Below are 19,117 nucleotides of genomic sequence, written 5' to 3'. Positions count from 1 at the left end.
CTGGTCCCAATATTGCCTAATTCATTTTTATTTACAGAAAGTACAAATGCTGTGTTTTTATGTTTTACTCTTGACATTCGGTTATCAATTCTAAAAATAAGTAGACTACAAGTCTGCAATGTGTTTTATTGAGTAAATACACTGGAAATGTAAAGCTACATCAGAATGTTACATTTATCAGCTATCTACTGACATAAGTGTGTTTCCAGTAATGTTATGAGTCACCTTCATGTCACATACGGGATGTTGTGCGTTTTCTCACACTGAGCGACATCTTTCTAACTAAATTATATCTGTATGCACATATAGAGGGCGCTGTAAGGCTCAAATATCCTTAACGTTGACTGAGACTCAAACCTCTAACCGTTCGTGTTTAACTATAGACTCTAAAACTATAATAATTTAATATAGCCTAGTAATTCAAGAGCTTGGTATGTGAGATAAAAGCGAAACACCTTGCCAGCAGTATTATTTTAACTAAAATAGCCCACTCACTTGTAATGACAAATTTCTGTGATTGATTGGTCAAACCATAAAACAATGATAAACCACGTGACAATGCTTTTTTCAAAGTACTATTAGCTTTTTGACATTAATTTTTACTTAAATGTCACAGAGAGAATATAATACGCATTGAATGCATAATTAATAAGATAAATGTGAATAATTATTATTCAGACCAATATAAATAATAGCTTAGCCCCGCCCATTTCTTCACTCGCAGTCTCGTGCACTGGTTATTCTAGCGGTTTGTTCTATTGTGTTTTGTGTAGTTCAGTGTCCACTTGGGCGGAACTCAAGTTTTACATTTGGCATGTTAGACATGTCAAGTAATGCACAGGTATAATGCGCTGTTCTGCCTTCACTGCTGTTTGCTTTCTTTATCTTTGTGGTATGTAGATATTTCATTATTTTCATTTTTCACTTCTTAATATAGCATATTTGCGCTTATATGTCCCGTCGCTTTAATACAACGTAAATTGGATATGAACAATGTATTTAATGATATGAACAATGTACAATATACCTTTTCGGAATGTTTAATTGTAGAAATGCGTGCTGTTTGTGCATTAAAAGAAGTAGATAATTTCTGTAATAGAGTATTATAAAAATATTGGAAATTATACGTATAACTTTTACGTATTATGTATGCTGATTGTTTTTCCACTTAAGAGGAAATATTTGTCTACTAAATGAATACATTTCTAGAAACCAAAGGTAACGTTATCAATTAATAACGTTGTATTTGTAAACATTAGTAAAGCATAAGCTAGCATGAACTAACAAGTTTATCAACAATTATATTAATCTTGGTTAATGTTAGTTAATATTAGTGAAGTTGTTTATGTTAGTTCATTATGAATTAACTAATGTTAACTGTTACAACTATTTAATTTAGTGAATTATTGAAGTGTAGTCTTATTAGCATATAAAAAATTACCATGAATGAACTAACAGTAATTAATGCTTTAGAAGTAATGTTCATTGTTAGTTCATGTTGACTAATGCATTAACTAATATTTAAGAATACTGTAAAGTGTTACCAATATAGGCCTAAATAAACTTAATTTCTAAAAACATTTTTATTAATTTGGTATTTATATTTCACAGATTAACTTATCACTTACTTGAAATTGATCATTTCAGAATTGTCATATTGAAACATCTTTTGGTGTTTTATTCCTTATTGTTCATTAGGTTTTCGATCAGGGGTTGTCTGTACTTTACCTCATGTAGAAGAGTTTGATGTGGTGAGACCTCAAAGACTGAGTGTCTCTGTCAGGAGCCTCTTCAAACAGGTACTGTATGAGACCTTGTGTTATTTTTAAGTTTTACAATAGTTGTTTTTTGTGAAAATTAACGCATAATAAACACGCAGGTCCAGTCTAATAAAAGATCCCAAAACCAAGAGTTATTTCCTGATCAACTTGCGTATTTTTTATTCTTTGGAGGGAGAAATCACAGGATTCGATTGGAGAAGAACAGGTAAGTGATGTTTGCAGATTCTCTACACTTTATTTCAATGCGGTTTGATTATAAAGTAGGTTTGTGCAAATATTTATTACATTTTTTTACATGCAGTCAACTCATTGCCCAAAACTATACTGAAATCTACTATCAAGATGATGGATCTATTGTAAGCAGCAAGCCAAATTTAAAGGTAACTCTAAATGAAATTTCAATAATCACAAAACAGCAGCCATGTTGAAGATATGTTTAAAGAAAAAGCTAACATCTGTTTTGTCATTTTGAAAAGAAAATATTATTTAAGGGTGTTTTCACACTTTTCAAGGGTCTGAACGCAGTTTGCTGGGTCTTGGCCCATTTGTGAACACGCCATGTGGTCTTAGACTCCTTTTAAGTGAACCAAACCCAAAATGATTCACTTAAAAAACGTGCAATATGAACAAAAAGCGCTTAGGGCTCACTTGTTTTTTCTCGTCTCTGTCTCTCCCAATAAGTTCAGTATGTGTGAAGAGCAATATATATTTGAACTTGGACCACACAATGATGCCATATATACAGCGTCAACGAGATTTTAAAACATTGGAGCGTGTGCTGCTGGACTGATGTAGTTTAAAGCTCACGATTTAGGAAAAAACTAGAACTGCAGCAGTAAAAGGGCGTGTCTGGAAAGTAAAGAGAAATGAAGCTCCTACATGAAAAAAAACACTATAGTACTTTATTACTGTAGTATTTACTATAGTAAACTGTAGTAATGGACTACTGTGGTGTTTTTAAAGTTACTATACTATAGTAAACCTATATTTACCACATATTTACTATGGTCTCACCACAATAACCATGGTAAAACTATGTGCCAAAAACATGGTTACTATGCTTTAACCATAATAAAACTATAGTAAATGTTTCTTAAAAAATAAATGTGAAAGAGGTCAAAAGAAATGTACCCGACCCAAAATGACCTGAATCACTTGCCTCCCTATAATAAATCGCTTTATTGTTTCCCTGAGTGTGCAGTCTAAAGCCTTGCCAACATTTTTTTTTTGTCTAAATAATTGACTCTGGCTTAGGGCAAACAGAGAATGGTAATATAAAGCTTAAAAATTAACTACAAGTGTTTAATTCATTTCATTCAGGACAATTGTTATTATCATGGCCACATTGATGACGTGGTGGACTCCTCAGTCAGTGTGGAAATCTGTTCTGGGATCAGGTATGACGTAATGGCATGTGCAAATTATATTAACTTTATATATTATGTCATATTTGTATGACATTATATATAATTCACCTTTCTATTGGAAATTAAGATTTGTGATATAAGCATATCTCCCTTCTGTCTATAGAGGTTTTATTAGGGTCAAACAGCAAATGTACCTGATTGAGCCTCTGACCAATCACAGCGATGGAGATCATGCCATCTATAAGCAGGAACATCTAAAGATGAAAAGAAAAAAGAGAAGCACTTCTTCTGAATCAAAAATCACCTTTTACGACCACGAACCGCCAGTGTTTGCCTCTTTAAAGTACAACAGATGGGTAACAACATTTTCCAGTCAAACTATAGCAAATTTAAAGTGCATACGAAACTCATTTTTAAACAGTTGATATATGTTCTCAGAAAAGGAAACGTTTTCACACCCCAAGATTTGTGGAATTGTTTCTGGTGGTGGATAATCAGGAGGTAAGAAGCTTTTTTAATAAATATTTATGCTTGATGAATTTGAACTCCTCATAATGGTTGGTCAAAATGTTTTCACATTCATAGTATACAAACTATGGGTCAAATATGGACACTATCAGAAAAAGAATGCTAGAGGTTGGAAATCACATTGACAAGGTAAATTTTAGTTAATTAAGTAAACCGATAATAAAATAAATAAGTACATATGAAGAGTTCAGATGCAAAACCCTCTAGGTGCGTCTGACATGCGAAATTTTAAGTGAAAATAATTGATGAATGCATGTTTTGTCTGGAAATGCAGATACGAACCCAGGCGTAGACAGTTTAACAGACACTATTGATGACAAAATGAAAACAAAACCCACAAGGGGGCAAAACAACAAACTTGGCAAACAAGACACTAAACAGACTAGACTTAACAATAAACTTTACAATAGATTTTACTTTACTAGACTAGATTTGGTTTGGTTTGACTACACACACAAAACGTACAAAACAAGACAGCAAACACAAGGGCTTCAAATAAGGGAGCAAATCAAAAGGGCAACATGTGAAAATCATGAAACAATAACAAGGTAAGTAACGGAAATGGGGGCGGGGTCAGGAGACGAGACAAGGAAGCACACAGCACAACAAAGGCCATGTGCTACCCCACAAAACACGTGGCACTGTCATGATCCTGCCACAAGGAGCAACAACTATGAAATGTATAATACTGTACGTGCCGAGAGCATTCGGTGTGGTGTTTAGAGGCTTTTGCATCTGAGCCGCTCGTATGTTAAAGATATAAATGGCACAACAGAAATGTGTTATATATAATTAATGTCTTTATTTGCTGTCCCAGTTGTATCGACCTTTAAATATCCGGGTTCTGCTGGTGGGTTTAGAGGTTTGGAACACACACGATCAGATTGTTGTCAGTGTGAGTTCAGATGAAACTCTCAGTCGGTTTATCGAGTGGAGAAAAAAAAGTTTGCTTACACGGGTCAAATATGACAACACTCAGTTTGTGACGTGAGTATCACAGCACCTACTTACAGAAACTTCTGTTATTATTTACATTTATTTAATGTTGACTTACCTTCATGACAGCCCTATGGCTGAGACATAAATACCTTAAAGGTGCATTGTGTAACTTTTAGAAGGATCTCTTGACAGAAATGCAATATAATATACACAAATATATTATTAGTGGTGTAAAAAGCCCTTAATGATCTGTATTGTTTTTATTACTTTAGAATGAGCCATTTTATTTACATATACTGCAGTTCCCCTTACATGAAAGTCACAATTTCGGGCCGCCATGTTTCTACAGTAGCCCTAAACGGACAAACTGCTTTATAAAGCGTGTTTTGTCACTACGTTGTCTCAGACGATGACGTGTTTGTCCTGTGGTGGCAACTGCCTCTCTATGCGTTTTGAAAGGAAGAGGTGAGATGTAGACTGAGTCGTTGGTTGCAATTCAAAATTTTACACTGCAAAAATAATTTTTTACTTGGTATTTTTGTCTTGTTTTCAGTAAAAATATCAAAAAATTCTTAAATTAAGATGTATTTTCTTGATGAGCAAAATGACCTAGGAAAATAAGTCTATATATATAAATATATATATATATATATATATATATATATATATATATATATATATATATATATATATATATATATATATATATATATATATATATATATATATGCCAGTGGAATAAGAAAATATTTCTTCAACTTATTTTGTCTCATTTTTTGTCTAAAAACTAGACTTATTTTCTTAGGTCATTTTGCTCATCAAGAAAATAAATTTTAATTTAAGAATTTTTATATGGATGCCATTAAAAATCTACACAGTAGACCTTTAAAGGTGTCGTAGAATGTAAAACTGTATTTACCTAGGTATAGATGAATAATAAGAGTTCTGAACGTGGTAATAATATATCGTGAGCATCAAACGCGATTGTTTCCTCCTTCTCATGTTAACCTTGACAGCTGGAAAACAGGCCAATCTCAAAATAACACCGACTGTGATGTTACAGTTGAGATATATGCCCCCAACATTAAATTATACATTTAATTAAGTACAATGTTGTTGTTAAAAACTGTTAAGTTAGCGCTAAATACTTGTTAATGCTATATGCTGGTGTTTTGGGGGTGAAGTTCTACTATTAACGTTACAGTTACGTTTTGCAGGTCCATACTTAAATAAAAAAACACAAACTTACCACTCAGAAACGTCAAATAACAATCTCCAAACAATTAATTATTCCTCAAATTCTTTATCTCCGTCTGGTACAGGCACAAACATAATGTCTGTTTGCACACACAGAGCTACTGACATGAGCAGCTCTAAGAAACAGCCAATCAGAGCAGAGCTCAACATTATTATTCATGATCCATTCAAATAAGTGCAAATCCTAGGGTTGTAAATGGACATGTAAAACCATCTCTGGATAATGTTTGCACTTAATAAAGCCACATACCTTATGTAGATATCAGAGAACAATGTAACATATTATTTCAATGCATTCTTTGGCACCTTTAAAGTAATAAATATGTGCCATAGTTCAAATATTTTGAACCATTTGAAATAATGCTTCATGTAACAACACCAAAGCAGATGTGACCACACAGCAATGTGACAGCAAATTTGTTTCAGCTTAGGGCAAGATTATATATTTTAAATGTAATGTGTTTATTTACCATATTGTATTTCCACAGTTTTGTTGTATATTTTTTCTTACAGTGGAATTGATTTTTTGGGTGACACAGTCGGTTACGCAGACAAATTTGCAATGTGCACTGAAAACTCAGCAGGTATCAACCAGGTATGATCTGTTATAGTTATTAAAACAAGAAAAATAGTTGTATTAAAACATGTTAAAAAGAAAGAAATGGTTATGTTGTGTTATTTCTTTCAGGATCATAACCAAAACCCACTGGGATTAGCATCCACTATTGCACATGAGATGGGCCACAACATGGGTATGTCCCATGATACAGATGATTGCACATGTGACTCTACCAACTCCATCTGTATCATGACAGAGCGTGTTGGGTAAGACTGCATACTGCATACATTACGCCGCATTCAGACAGCCAGCGATGTTATCGCTGCTCATCGCCTGCCGCTGGTGGTTGATGTCACTTGTGGGCGTTCCCACTTCTGGTTGCATAGTAGTGTGACGTTACCCCATGTTGTAAACAACAAATCAGTGCTCCACTTACTTCACTCCCATTGGTAGTCGCTCGTGAAACTCGCTGCTAATTTGCATAAAGTTAAACTTTTCTCAACTTTTGTCGCGCGACTCCGTCGCTAATCGCGCCTACATTCTGTCGCCAACGGTCACTTTTGTTCGTGTCGCCGGAAGTCGCCCAGTTTCGCGTCGTTCTGCTACTGCTTGTCGTTGGCTGTCTGAATGGGGCGTTACATTAAATACCATCCATCTATTCTTTAATAACTTAACTTAAAAACAGGCCACAAAACACAGCTTAGCTTTATAACAACATTGCTGAGCCGTTGGGAAATGACCTTTACCTGATCTTATTATATGTATAGCAACCTGTTTCCGGACCGGTTTAGTGACTGCAGTCTGGAGCAGCTCAGTATGTTTCTGGATAACGCCAACCCAAGTTGCCTGCTGGACATTCCCAGCTCAGACAAACTTTATAGCGGGCCAGCGTGCGGCAATGCTTTCTTGGACCCGGGAGAGGAATGTGACTGTGGAAACGTGGAGGTACTGCACACACCCTGTCTCATAGAGGCTGACACAACAATGATTTCCGTAAACCGGAAAGTTTTTATTCAGTTTGGCTATTCCTTTACACAACGTTTTGAGGTCTTTGTAATGCAAACTTTGGGTTTTTGATAATGCCGTGTTGTCGTCTCTGTTTAAACTATGTAAATTCTAAACTGTGCTAAACGTGCACTGTATGTGGACCCTAAGTTATGTGTGAAAAGTGGACCATACTTCTGCCTTAAAGGGATACTCCACTTTTTTTGAAAATATGATCATTTTCCAGCTCCCCTAAAGTTAAACATTTGATTTTTACCGTTTTGGAATCCATTCAGCTGCTCTCCAGGTCTGGCTGTACCAATTTTAGCATAGCTTAGCATAATCCATTGAATCTGATTAGTCCAATAGCATCGCAGTAAAAAATAACCAAAGAGTTTCGATATTTTTCCTATTTAAAACTTGAACTTCTGTAGTAACATAGTGTATTAATACCGACAGAATATTAAAAGTTGGATTTTCTAGGCAGATATGGCCTTGACTATAACCCGGAATTAGTTTCTACCCATATCTGCCTAGAAAATCGCAACTTTTAATTTTCCGTGGGTCTTAGCACACGATGTAACTACAGTAGAGTCAAGTTTTAAATAGGAAAACTATTTTTTTGACAATGCTAATGGTTTAATCAGATTTACTGAATTGTGCTAAGCCATGCTTAAAGGAAAAAATCACTTGTTTAACTCTAATCTGGAAAATGAGGATATTTTTTAAAAAAGTGGAGTGTCCCTTTAAAGTTTAATACAGGAACCGACATGCAGATGACATCAATGTGCCGCGAGAGCTGTTTGAAAGCAAAGTCTTCCGATGATTTCTCGCCTCACCCTCGTGGTACTTTGATGTCATCAGCCTCTCGTTCTTGCAGCGCAGCTTGAAGTCCCTGCAGGAGGTCTCATGATGACCGCTGCTCTTATAATCTTTATTTTGGCAAGTAAAATCCTTTTTTTTGTTTTAACATTCAAACAGACTCGGTTCTCCCCCACACTCGCGCTATGCATATTGCATACATTATTCCAGAAGTAACGTTAATATGATTTGTTCTCTTCCACTGGGAAATTGTAGCGCAGTCGAAGTGAATTGTATTAATTATTTGCGCGCATTTTTGAATATGGCCACTTGTGGAATAAAAACTGCACAACGACAAAAGGTAAGACTTGGTTTTGCATTTAGCCCTGTTTTACTAAGAGTTTTATTTAGTGTTTTAGTCTTAGTTGGTTAACTATGTGTGCTCTATCACATCATTTAAAAGTCTTTATTGTGGGTTTATAAGTGTTTATTGGCAGTTGTCATGACAAGATTTGTGAAGGGATGTTACAGTATGTTTTGATATTATCTTGTTTTAGTTTATCTGTTGCTGGAGTTGCACTTAGTTAAGAATTACAACATTTGAAAAGCATTTTAAACAACCATGATTTCTATTTTTGTTTTTTATTTGTATTGCCACCATATTGTTGTCAGTAAGTGCACATCCGTGCAATCGTAGTATGACTTTGTACAGGTTGGTGGAGTATAATGTGGTTTCATAGATTAGTTATTTGAATGGCCTTGTACGAAGAATTTTTGCCATACCCTAGGTTTTTGTGAAACGCCGCCACTGCTTACACCTGACTCATCCTATTGATGACTAATGTGATTTGCTCTTTTATTAAAGGAATGTGAAAATCTGTGCTGTAATGCCACAACCTGCAGGCTCACTGACGGCTCACAGTGCGCTCAAGGAGACTGCTGTGAGAATTGCAAGGTAATGTTCAGATACTGTATGTCCTGCATGTTCCCCCAAAGACAGACAGCTGAGAGTGAATACGGGTCAAATGTATCAAAACGGGTAAACTGTATGTAGGGAATGCTAAAATAACTCAAGAACTTTTTTTTAAAGAAATGCGATGGAATTATTTTGTGAGTGTGGTATGAATCATTTAAGCCATGGTAGGGAGCTTTTACCATCTGGGCTAACTATAGACGGTTTCAACCATATACTGTGCTTTCAACAGTAACAACATAAACAAGCGGCTGTCGCGGTCCGCACATAACTTCCGGTAAACTCCTCTAATAATAAATAACAACAAAGTACTTTAAACGTAGTTTATTTATATAACAAGCAAAAAACAACACATAGATTACCTAGGAAGCCAAAACATTTGTTATTTTCGACAAGGCATTTGTTCAAGAGATTAGTTTAGCAACTAGTCAGACCATTGAAAAAACGAAACCGGAGGTAAAGTTCGGATCCAGACGTGTATCACGTGCGTCCGATGAAACCGTCTATAGACCCAATATAGTCTGGCTATGAGTAACCCACTTTCAGACAAAATAAACTTGAATTTGGTTACATGTCGATTTTGCCAAAAACTTGTGAGATGCAGAAGTCTACAGTGGTTGCAAGATGTTTGATTTTATTTCTTTATTTCATTTATTTTTGGGCTACGGTAAGACGTCGATTACATTTTCATTGACAGCCCAAATCTGATTTATTTTAGCTTAGACGTCTGAGCTTTATTTAGACGGCTATCAGACATCTTTTAAATGCAAAATTCCTTGCAGGCTGCAGAGCTGAGGTCAGTGAGAAGGAATGCTTGGATATCTGCTTAGTGCACTTGAGTGTCAAACAGGGCTAAAGGTGACGCCTAAAAAGCCTTCAGTGTTTTGCTGACCTTAAACATACAGTCAGTATCTGGAAGGGAATCCAGCTTCAGGAGTCCAGCCTTCATTTCCTGAGTCCGTCTTGGGCGTGTGTCTGCTTCCCTAATTCGTTTGTTTGGTTTAAAGTCTGGGAATGTGTGTAGTTTTTTTTTTTACATAATGCCAGCATGGGTTTAGAAATGAAACAGTATGGTTTTTTGGGATAGTTCACCCAAAATGAAAATTCTGTCATCATTTCTCAGACAAGTTACCCGTCCACAAAAAAGCCTGCCACAAATCTAAACTGACTGCCACAAATAGATTTCTTCACTTCACATTTTTTACTACCTCTCTATCACATGACAGGTTCTGTACCACGGGCACCAAGTGCGCACGTCCGCCACTCTTGCGCACACAAACACAGAATGTGCGTGGCAGTGTGCCCAACATTTTTGTAACTTAGTTACCCATAATTCACTCATCCCCCATTGAAAGTGCCACCACAAATAAACTGTAAATCTGTGGGAAAAACTGAAATGTCAATGAAAAAAGAAATAAATAATAAAAATAACTGCTTTATTTGTGATATAGCCTTGGTTGTATACCAGTCAGGTATAACCAAATGAACATCTTTATCTCTGGGCAAGTAACTTTTTTACTTGGACATGTGCATAACAAATTGACTTGTCTGAAGGACAAGCACATGACAATGCTTAATATCAAGCCCTGATTTACTCATCAAGTTCTATAAATCTGTACAAATTTCTTTGTTCTGCTGAACACTAAGGAAAATATTTGGGGCAATTTTTCTAACCAAACAGTTTATGAGCATCTTTGACTTCCATTTTTTTTTTTAAATTTTTCCTGCTTGATTACAAAAATCTTCCTTTGAGTTTAGGTTTGCAACAACTTGAGAGTGAGTAAATGAGTAAACCACCATTACGCCGCATTCACACGGTCCGTCAGCGTTAACGCTTAACGGAAGGCTTGTCTGAAGCGTGGCCAACAGCCAATCACTGTGGCCGCAACACAAGCTCCGGTCTTCCATAAACGTAATTGGCTGGCTCTGCCTAGGTTATTTGCATAAGGCGATATGATTGGCTGACGCACGCGTTGCCGCTTGAAAAGTTGAGAAATGTTCAACTTCTGCCGCGAGCAACGGCACTGACACGGCGCCGACGGATCCACAATTCAGTTCGCCAACGCTTGACGTCACCCATTAAAAGTGAATGGGAAGCGTCAACGCTTACGCCCCGTGTGAATGCGGCGTTAGAAATTCTTGGTAATGTGTTAGTCATTTCAAATGTTGTCTGCTGTAAGACTGAGCCAGGAATATTTGTCCCATTCTGCTTTCTGTATTACTGTTGGCAGACTGTTGTTGACAGTGATTGGTATTTGCTGTGTTTTTTTCTCTTTTGTCAGATTAAAGATGCTGAGAGTTTGTGCCGTGAGCCTGCAAACGAGTGTGATCTTGCAGAGTACTGCACAGGACTGTCAGAGCATTGCCCGGAAAATGAGTTTAACATGAATGGCATTCCCTGCAATTTTCATCAGGGTTACTGTTACAATGGTCGATGTCCCTCTCACCTCCAGCATTGCCAAAGTCTTTGGGGAGCAGGTACATTTATAGAGTCTAAAACAGTAAATTACGACTTAAAGGTGCTGTAGAAGCTAAAACTAGGCATAGATGAATAATAATGAGTACTGTACATAGTTATGGTATAATGTGAGCCTCAAACACGATTGTTTTCTCTTTCTTATGTAAACCTCGTGAAAACAGGCCAATCTCAACATAACACCAGTCAAGATGTATGCCCCAACATTAAATTATGCATTAAATTAAATACAATGTTGTTACAATGCTAAAAGTTGTTTCCGGTAAGCTAGCGCTATAGCTAGTTAATGTTATATGCTAGTGTTTAGGCTGAAGTTGACGTTACCATTGACGTTACAAAACTTACCACTTCATTAACAATCTTCAAAAAATAGATTATTCCTCAAATTCTGTATATTTGTATTTGATACAGGCTAAAAACAAATAAGGTCTGTTTACACACACACACTGAAATACTGAATTGAGCTGCTCAGTGAAACAACCAATGAGAGCAGAGCTCAACATTATTATTCATGACCCTTTCAAATAAGGTAATAATAAACCATTTCATTCTGGGGACAAATCTTTGGGTTGTAAATGGACATGTAAAAACGTTTCTGGATAATTTTTGCATTCAATAAAGTCTTCTATGTAGAGAACAATGTCTTCTTTGACACCTTTAAAGTTTTTTCTTTTAAAAGACACTTTAACAGTTATTGAAACACCCGTCCAAGGGTCAAGTTCATTTCACCCCACCCCAATTTAGTCAGAGCTTAGCTTAGATTAAGTTTTTTCAGGCTTTGTTAATGTTTTCCACCTGCATATCTGTTTATTTTTTTAGAGGCCGTAAAGGCACCTGATGCATGTTTTGTCCGAAACACATTCGGCAAAAATGATTCTCACTGCGGAAAGACAGAAAATGGTTACAGAGCCTGTACCAAAGAGTAAGTTCAAGTATTTTCCTTTCCTGTTGGGTTGAAATTTAACCTGTGCTGGGTCGTTTTAACCCATTCTGTGTCAAATATAAACATTTTCTGGGTTAATTTAACCCAAAGGCCGGGTTGAAAATAGTGTAGATTTTTGAATGCTTTTGGTTCATAGTAATGTGATACTTTACTAGGCAAAGCTTTCTGTCTGTGCTTTTAAACCTTCCCCCTTTTTCTTCATACAGAAACATGTTTTGTGGAAAGATATTTTGCTACGGAGGAAACGAATACCCTGTTACAGGTAGGAAAGCTATCATCAAAACCTTTACAGGGGTAACATGTAACATAGCTGGAGACTGGACAGAGGAAGACACCCTCAGCATGGTGCCTACTGGAACAAAATGTGGAGACAACAAGGTAAGCATGCAACGATTATTACAGCAGGTGTGCATTTTGTAAAAGAGCCAAAAATACAACGCCTTCCTCTTTTACGTTTCAACAGGTTTGCTATGATTTTATGTGCCAAGACCTGAATGTTTATGGCAGGAATGAAAACTGTTCGCTGAAATGCAATGGAAGAGGGGCAAGTGTAAATCTGTTTTATTGCACATATTTATAATTCATAACATGAAAAGCTGTATGAGTGTTATGATTTATCATTTATGCAGATTTGTAATCATAAGAAGCAATGCCACTGTAACCCTGGTTGGGCGCCACCATACTGCGATGTGAAATATTCTGAATTGGCACACAGTAAGAAGATAGCTCATCTTTTCTAAAAATTCCTAAATGTGTTTAATAACCTGTAGTAATTTAATAATTTAACTCACTCGACTCTCATCCAACGGTTTAGAACGGGTAAGGGTGGTTGGCATCTGTGTTGCTGCTGCATTCATTTTTCTCTTGCTGGTATTTGGAGTTTTTGGAGTGTATTATTATAAAAGGAGAAAAGCCATCAGTCACAAGACGTGAGTAGCTGACTGTATACTGCATTTTCTTTTTTATAAAAAAAACAGCTCATTGTGTCCGTCAGTATTCTTATGCTTGTCTGCTTGTATACAGCAAAGAGTTATCATCAGGACAGCTGACTCTTCTTCATAAAAGCAGCGCTGTCAGGAGGAACCCCACCGAAATCAGCCAACCCATATTCATGGAAAGCTCTGTGACTCGACCCTGCACCCCAATAACTGCTAGAACGACTCCGACACGTCCTGCCCCTCCAGTTAGAAAACCTTCATAATAATACCTTTTATTTACTGTAATGCCTAACGTGCAGTATAAAGTTTTGTTTTGTATGTAACTAAATATTTTTTTACCCATATTTCAGAAAATATAACGATTTGTTTATGATAAAGTAAAATTACATTGGCATCATAGTTTATTATGATTCATGAACCCTTATTATAAAGTGTTACCAATGTATTTTTTGTCAGAAAACATGAAATGATTTTTCTTCTTCTATTCTGTTTGCAGCCTCCTAAAAAGCCTGTAACCCAGCCACGGCAGACCCTAGTAACCCAGGTGATTGAATGGCACATCTTTTGAATTTATTAAGAAATTAATTCATCTATTTAAATATATTGTTTGTTTGTTTATCTGTTAAAAACTAATACAATGAATGATATTATGGTACGGTTCACCAAAAAAAAAATTTCAGTTCGGTCATCATTTATACTTCAGGCTTTGCCTTTTATGGAAACAAAAAAAAGCATTATTGATGTGGTTACACCATTTCAATCGAAACAGGAATTTAGTGCAAGAAGTATTGCTTTATCAGCTTAGCAGTATGCTTATTTATTATGGTTAAACTTGACTACAAATCAATTGTAAGCCAAATTTCTTAATGTGAGGATCACTTTATCTATGACGCGGTCTGTGATACAAAAGAAAGCAGCTTATTAAGTCATAGAACAGAGCTGATGTTATGTTTGTGTATTTGTAGGGCATCAAGTCAACCCCTCCACCTGTTCCTCCACTGAAACCATCTCTAGCAAAAGGATCCTTTAAGACAGATCAAGTTAGTTACTTTTCTCTTGAAGTGAATTAGTTTGCTTTGATAACACATACAGTTTTTAAAACTTAATCATTCAAAGTTTGAAGGAATATTAGCTGTGCACTTTTAATCCGAATTAGTTAGTTACTAGAAAATTGCGTGGAAACCCATTGCACTAAATCGTTTTAGCTTTTACACAGGGTGAAACTAAACAGGTTAAGTTGTATTAACATAGAACCTTTGGGTGTAGCAAACAAATCAAGTTGGCATTAGTAGTCTTTACTTAAAAGCATTGGTTCACATTATTTTTTTAGGATATGTTTTATAAAATAACTATTAAGTTGAATTCAATTCAGTAAATTTAATTTTAAACAAAACAACATTAATAATATAAGAGCTTTAACCTTTATGACATGTTATTAAGAAATATCTATATAAGCCTATAAGGATTATGGGTATTCCTCAGTCAGAACATCAACTAATAATTTCATTTCATTTTACATATGTATTTTAGTTTAATGAATTATGTATGCTTAAAAGTTTAGTGAACTAAAATTAAGCCAAAACAAAATATTAGTGTTGTTTACTTCATTGTTTAAGTAAAGACAATATCTGAGTTAAGAGTGTGGGTATACCAGTGGTGTGTTTTACAATATAACCTAAACAATAAGGCACTTTAAGGAGCATTTCACCCATAGAAACAATAATCTTTATTGAAAGTGCGTCATATTTGTAGTAGAAATGTAACATACATTTCGAATTTGGTGCCTATTTGACCGAGAAAAGGGGTGTTTGTAGTCTCACCCCCTCAACAAAGATATTGGACTTCCTGCTTTCAATGAAGCAAAATGATGATTTTTACATCATTGAAAGAAGGAAGTGCAACACTGAAATCTGTATTTCTCCTGTCTCAGTGTAAACTGAGAAAATGATGCACGACCATTCAAAAACATGTCTGGGGTTCTAACTATACAAAGCTTAATGCAAATGGGTGAAGTGTCCCTTTAAACAAAAAACTTTACTTTGTGGGAAATTTGAAAACAGTTACCACTGTAACACAAAGGCAGATTACAACTTAAAATGTTTCAGGGTTACAGTTGTCAAAAATAAAAAGGATAGAGGACTTGTTTTGAATGACTTAAGCCAGGACAAGCCATCCTTTATCAGGCCCGGTCATCTTTCTTTGATTTAAAATCAGCGTGGCTACTTTCAGCCGCCTTTCCACTGTACATGAAAAATGCTTGCCGATAAACCGGAAGAAGTGTCAGACAGGGGCTGAGTGGGGTACCAGCCATCTGCGGGTGCGTTATTGTCAAATCCAATTTGAGCTTTGGATGCATGGATAAAAAGACACTTGTGCAACTGCCCCGCATGTGACACGGTGACCGGAAGTGATGTATTTCAGGGTGTTCCAGTCAAAACACTGTGTGCAGGGTGAACATTATTAATCCTTTTTTGTTTAACTTTATCAGTAACACTTGAATTTTTAAAGTTTGGTCCGCATCATATTTAAAAAATTTTATCTGACCCTCGAAGTAAGGGTCAAGCACATTTGTGACCGCTCTGGTGGGATCTTTGTACACTTTTCTCACAATATCTTTTCCACAGTTCAAATGCTTTAGTAGAATATTGGTATACCCACACTCCTAAAACGAATGTGTTAAAGTAACATATCTTGTGTCTAGTTAAGGACAACACATCTCTGTGTTATTTTTGGAACAACACATCTTCTGTTGTCCCTTCTATTTATTTGAACTCAAAATCAACAAGAAATAACACATAAATATGATAACACAAAACAGTGTGTTAAAATTAACACATCTTTTCTTAGAGTGCACAATTAATATCCTTCCAATTTTGAATTTTGAAGATACCATTATTTTTAGAAAAAACAAGACGTTTTAATTAATTGTTCTCTAATTTTGATCTCTTCTGTACAATATGTTCAGTATGTGATTCTGTGTGATAAACAGCTTCTGATGTACTTCCATTAGTGAACTGTTTTTACTTCTCAGATGGACACAGGAGACGCAGTGAAGGTGGCGTTACGACCTCCCACCATCCCAAGAAGATGAGCCGGAGTGAAATCATCGCGTGATTCATTTGAACAGATTACAGTCCTTCAGTGTTAAAGTCTGTGGGGAGCTGAATCACAAAGTGCGTTTTAAGCCCAGCCCTATAAAACACATACACACTGTTTGTTTAAGCTTGGACTGTGAGCTGCCGTTGACAATGCTTTAAAAATGCTTGAATTCATGTCTGATACATGGAAAATATTTATAATATTTTTATTTTTATTTATTATAATGTTTTATTATTACAAATCTGGACATGTGATTAGGAATATATTCAAAAGACCAAACTGCTTTATGAGTTACAGACTATTCTTTAGATATGTACATATTTAAATCTTAATAAAGGTGATTTTTTTATTCCTTAAATAAAATAATAAAAGTTTTAAATGACAATTCTTACACTCCCAAAATAAATGTACAAAAGTTGTCAATTAACACGTCAAGATTTTATTATTCAATATATTTCTAAAGGTGCTATTGACATGAATTTTTTACCACGTTGATAACAACCCATGCAAAGAAATCAGGCAAAATGATATAGAAAACCAAGGCAGTCAGAAAGCAATCCTGCCCCCTGTCAGTGCAAATAATAACAGCTGGTTCAGTCCCAACTGATAGCTTATAAAGTAGTGTCTCATTACCAAGGTGTCATGCAAGAAACATCTCATGATGGGTAAACCCTGACCCAAACACAGTCAGGGAAACTCTCAATTGGTTTCAGAGAAAGTAAAGCTCCTAGAATGGCCAAGCCAATATCCTGACTTGAATTAAAATCTATGGAAAGACCTAAAGGTCAGAGTTCATAGAAGAGGACCAAAGAGCTTTCAAGAAGTGAAAACTGTTTGTGTGGAAGGATTAAAGGGTTAAAATCACACCTGAGCAATGCATGCAACTAGTTTCTCCATACATGAGGCATCTTAAGGCTTTCATTACCAACCAAGGCTTTTGTACAAAGTAATAAATACATTTCAGTAAGCATATTCAATACCTTTTTTAAATCTTTACACATAATGTTTGGAAATCTGTGGTTTAATTTCTTTGGATTGCATTGGTTATTACAAACATATGGCGAATATTTCATACACTCTAAAAACCGTTGGGTTATTTGTTTTACCCAATAGGTGGGTTAAACGTATTGGGTTGTTCTGTTGGGTTATTCCTAGCTTGTATTGGGTTATTTCCATAACAACCCAGAGAGTTGGGTTAAAATCGGGCTCACGTCACGCATTTTGAATTTCAACGGTTGACCGGTGCCACTGCTGAGTGCGGACAGACACGAGAGGTACGTTTTAAAATATATATCTCTGTGTAATGTTTTATTTTGCTACAAAGTGTCTTTAAGCTCTAACACACAGTAAACTATCAGTCACGTTTAAATAAGTGTACAAAAACGCTGTTGTCTAGTTTTTGTCCGTTACACCTGTTCCATTCATTAACTGTTATCGATGCCAAACGCGTTTTTAAGCAATCATAAACGTAGAGAGACATTGCAATTTTTTTAGCCGGTCTGTGTTATAGACACAGAGCTGTAATATAAATGTGATTCTGAATGTAAATGTCTTAAGAAATGACTCGATGGCATTTTATTGTCGTCTTACTTCAGTATAATCCCTGATAAAGCGCTGCACGTCTACTACTGTATACTGTAACCCCGGTAACGGTTGAATTTGCAATTCAGCGCCATCTACTGTCAAAGTACAGTATTTATTCAGCGTGCCAGATGTGTTTGCTTTGAGATTTAATTAATTATTCTTTTCTTTAAATGTAGACATTCTTGGAGATGTTGCATTAAAAACCTTACAAAATGGCCAGCAAGATGGTTCAGCCTTCCTACAGTACCAAGAGGCAAAGCAAACATTTATTAATTTGCAACCTGTAAGTATCATTTATCATTTTTTTTAACCTGTTTATGTGTGCATATTTACATTGTGAAAATTCTGTCTTCATGTCAGAAAACAAACATAATTCAGTATTTGGAGGAGGAGGTATGACGAAGACCCCATGTTCTGCTATGGGATGAATTTGACTAATCACAAGCCTTTGTTATCGTGGGGAGGCATGGCCCTGGAGCAAGACCAGCAGTTGACATGTGCTTTAATATTTTTTTTACATTTTATACAGAGTATCCCAAGCCTTTCACTACTGTTAAGTAGTTTCTGTAACACACAATACATTTTGTACCATGTGATGTTTCATGAACACACTGTCACCTGCTTATTAAAGGGACAGTTCCCCCAAAAATGAAAATTGTCATAATTTTCTTCCTCTCCTGTCGTTACAAACCTGTACACATTTTTTTGTTCTGATGACCACAAAGGAAGATATTTTGAGTAATGTTTGAAACCAAACAGATCATGAGCCCCATTGACTGTCATAGTAGGAAAAAAGAATACTATGAAAATGAATGGGGCTCATGATCGGTTTTATTTTTTAAACATTCTTTGAAATATACCTTTGTGGTTATCAAAGTAAAGACTTAT

The 19,117-nt window shown here is 35.8% G+C and overlaps 1 protein-coding gene across 1 annotated transcript; it reads left to right on the top strand.

Annotated features, from left to right (window-relative positions):
- The first annotated feature begins 742 nt into the window (after positions 1–742).
- adam8b (ADAM metallopeptidase domain 8b) lies at positions 743–18,343 on the top strand. Its single transcript, XM_065253648.2, has 23 exons — positions 743–892; positions 1,699–1,799; positions 1,880–1,986; positions 2,083–2,161; positions 3,102–3,178; positions 3,312–3,504; positions 3,587–3,649; positions 3,734–3,805; positions 4,494–4,663; positions 6,386–6,467; positions 6,561–6,697; positions 7,199–7,376; positions 9,082–9,171; positions 11,472–11,667; positions 12,485–12,587; positions 12,815–12,986; positions 13,072–13,152; positions 13,238–13,322; positions 13,423–13,537; positions 13,632–13,791; positions 14,043–14,090; positions 14,512–14,586; positions 16,578–18,343. The coding sequence occupies exons 1-23, from the start codon at positions 847–849 to the stop codon at positions 16,635–16,637; spliced, it is 2,490 nt and encodes an 829-aa protein (XP_065109720.1). The 5' UTR covers positions 743–846; the 3' UTR covers positions 16,638–18,343.
- The last annotated feature ends 774 nt before the right edge of the window (positions 18,344–19,117 follow it).

This window comes from Paramisgurnus dabryanus, chromosome 1, assembly GCF_030506205.2.
Source record: "Paramisgurnus dabryanus chromosome 1, PD_genome_1.1, whole genome shotgun sequence".
NCBI lineage: Eukaryota > Metazoa > Chordata > Actinopteri > Cypriniformes > Cobitidae > Paramisgurnus > Paramisgurnus dabryanus.
The sequence above is the reverse complement of the archived record's forward strand: the minus strand, read 5'-3'. Positions and strand labels throughout refer to the sequence as shown.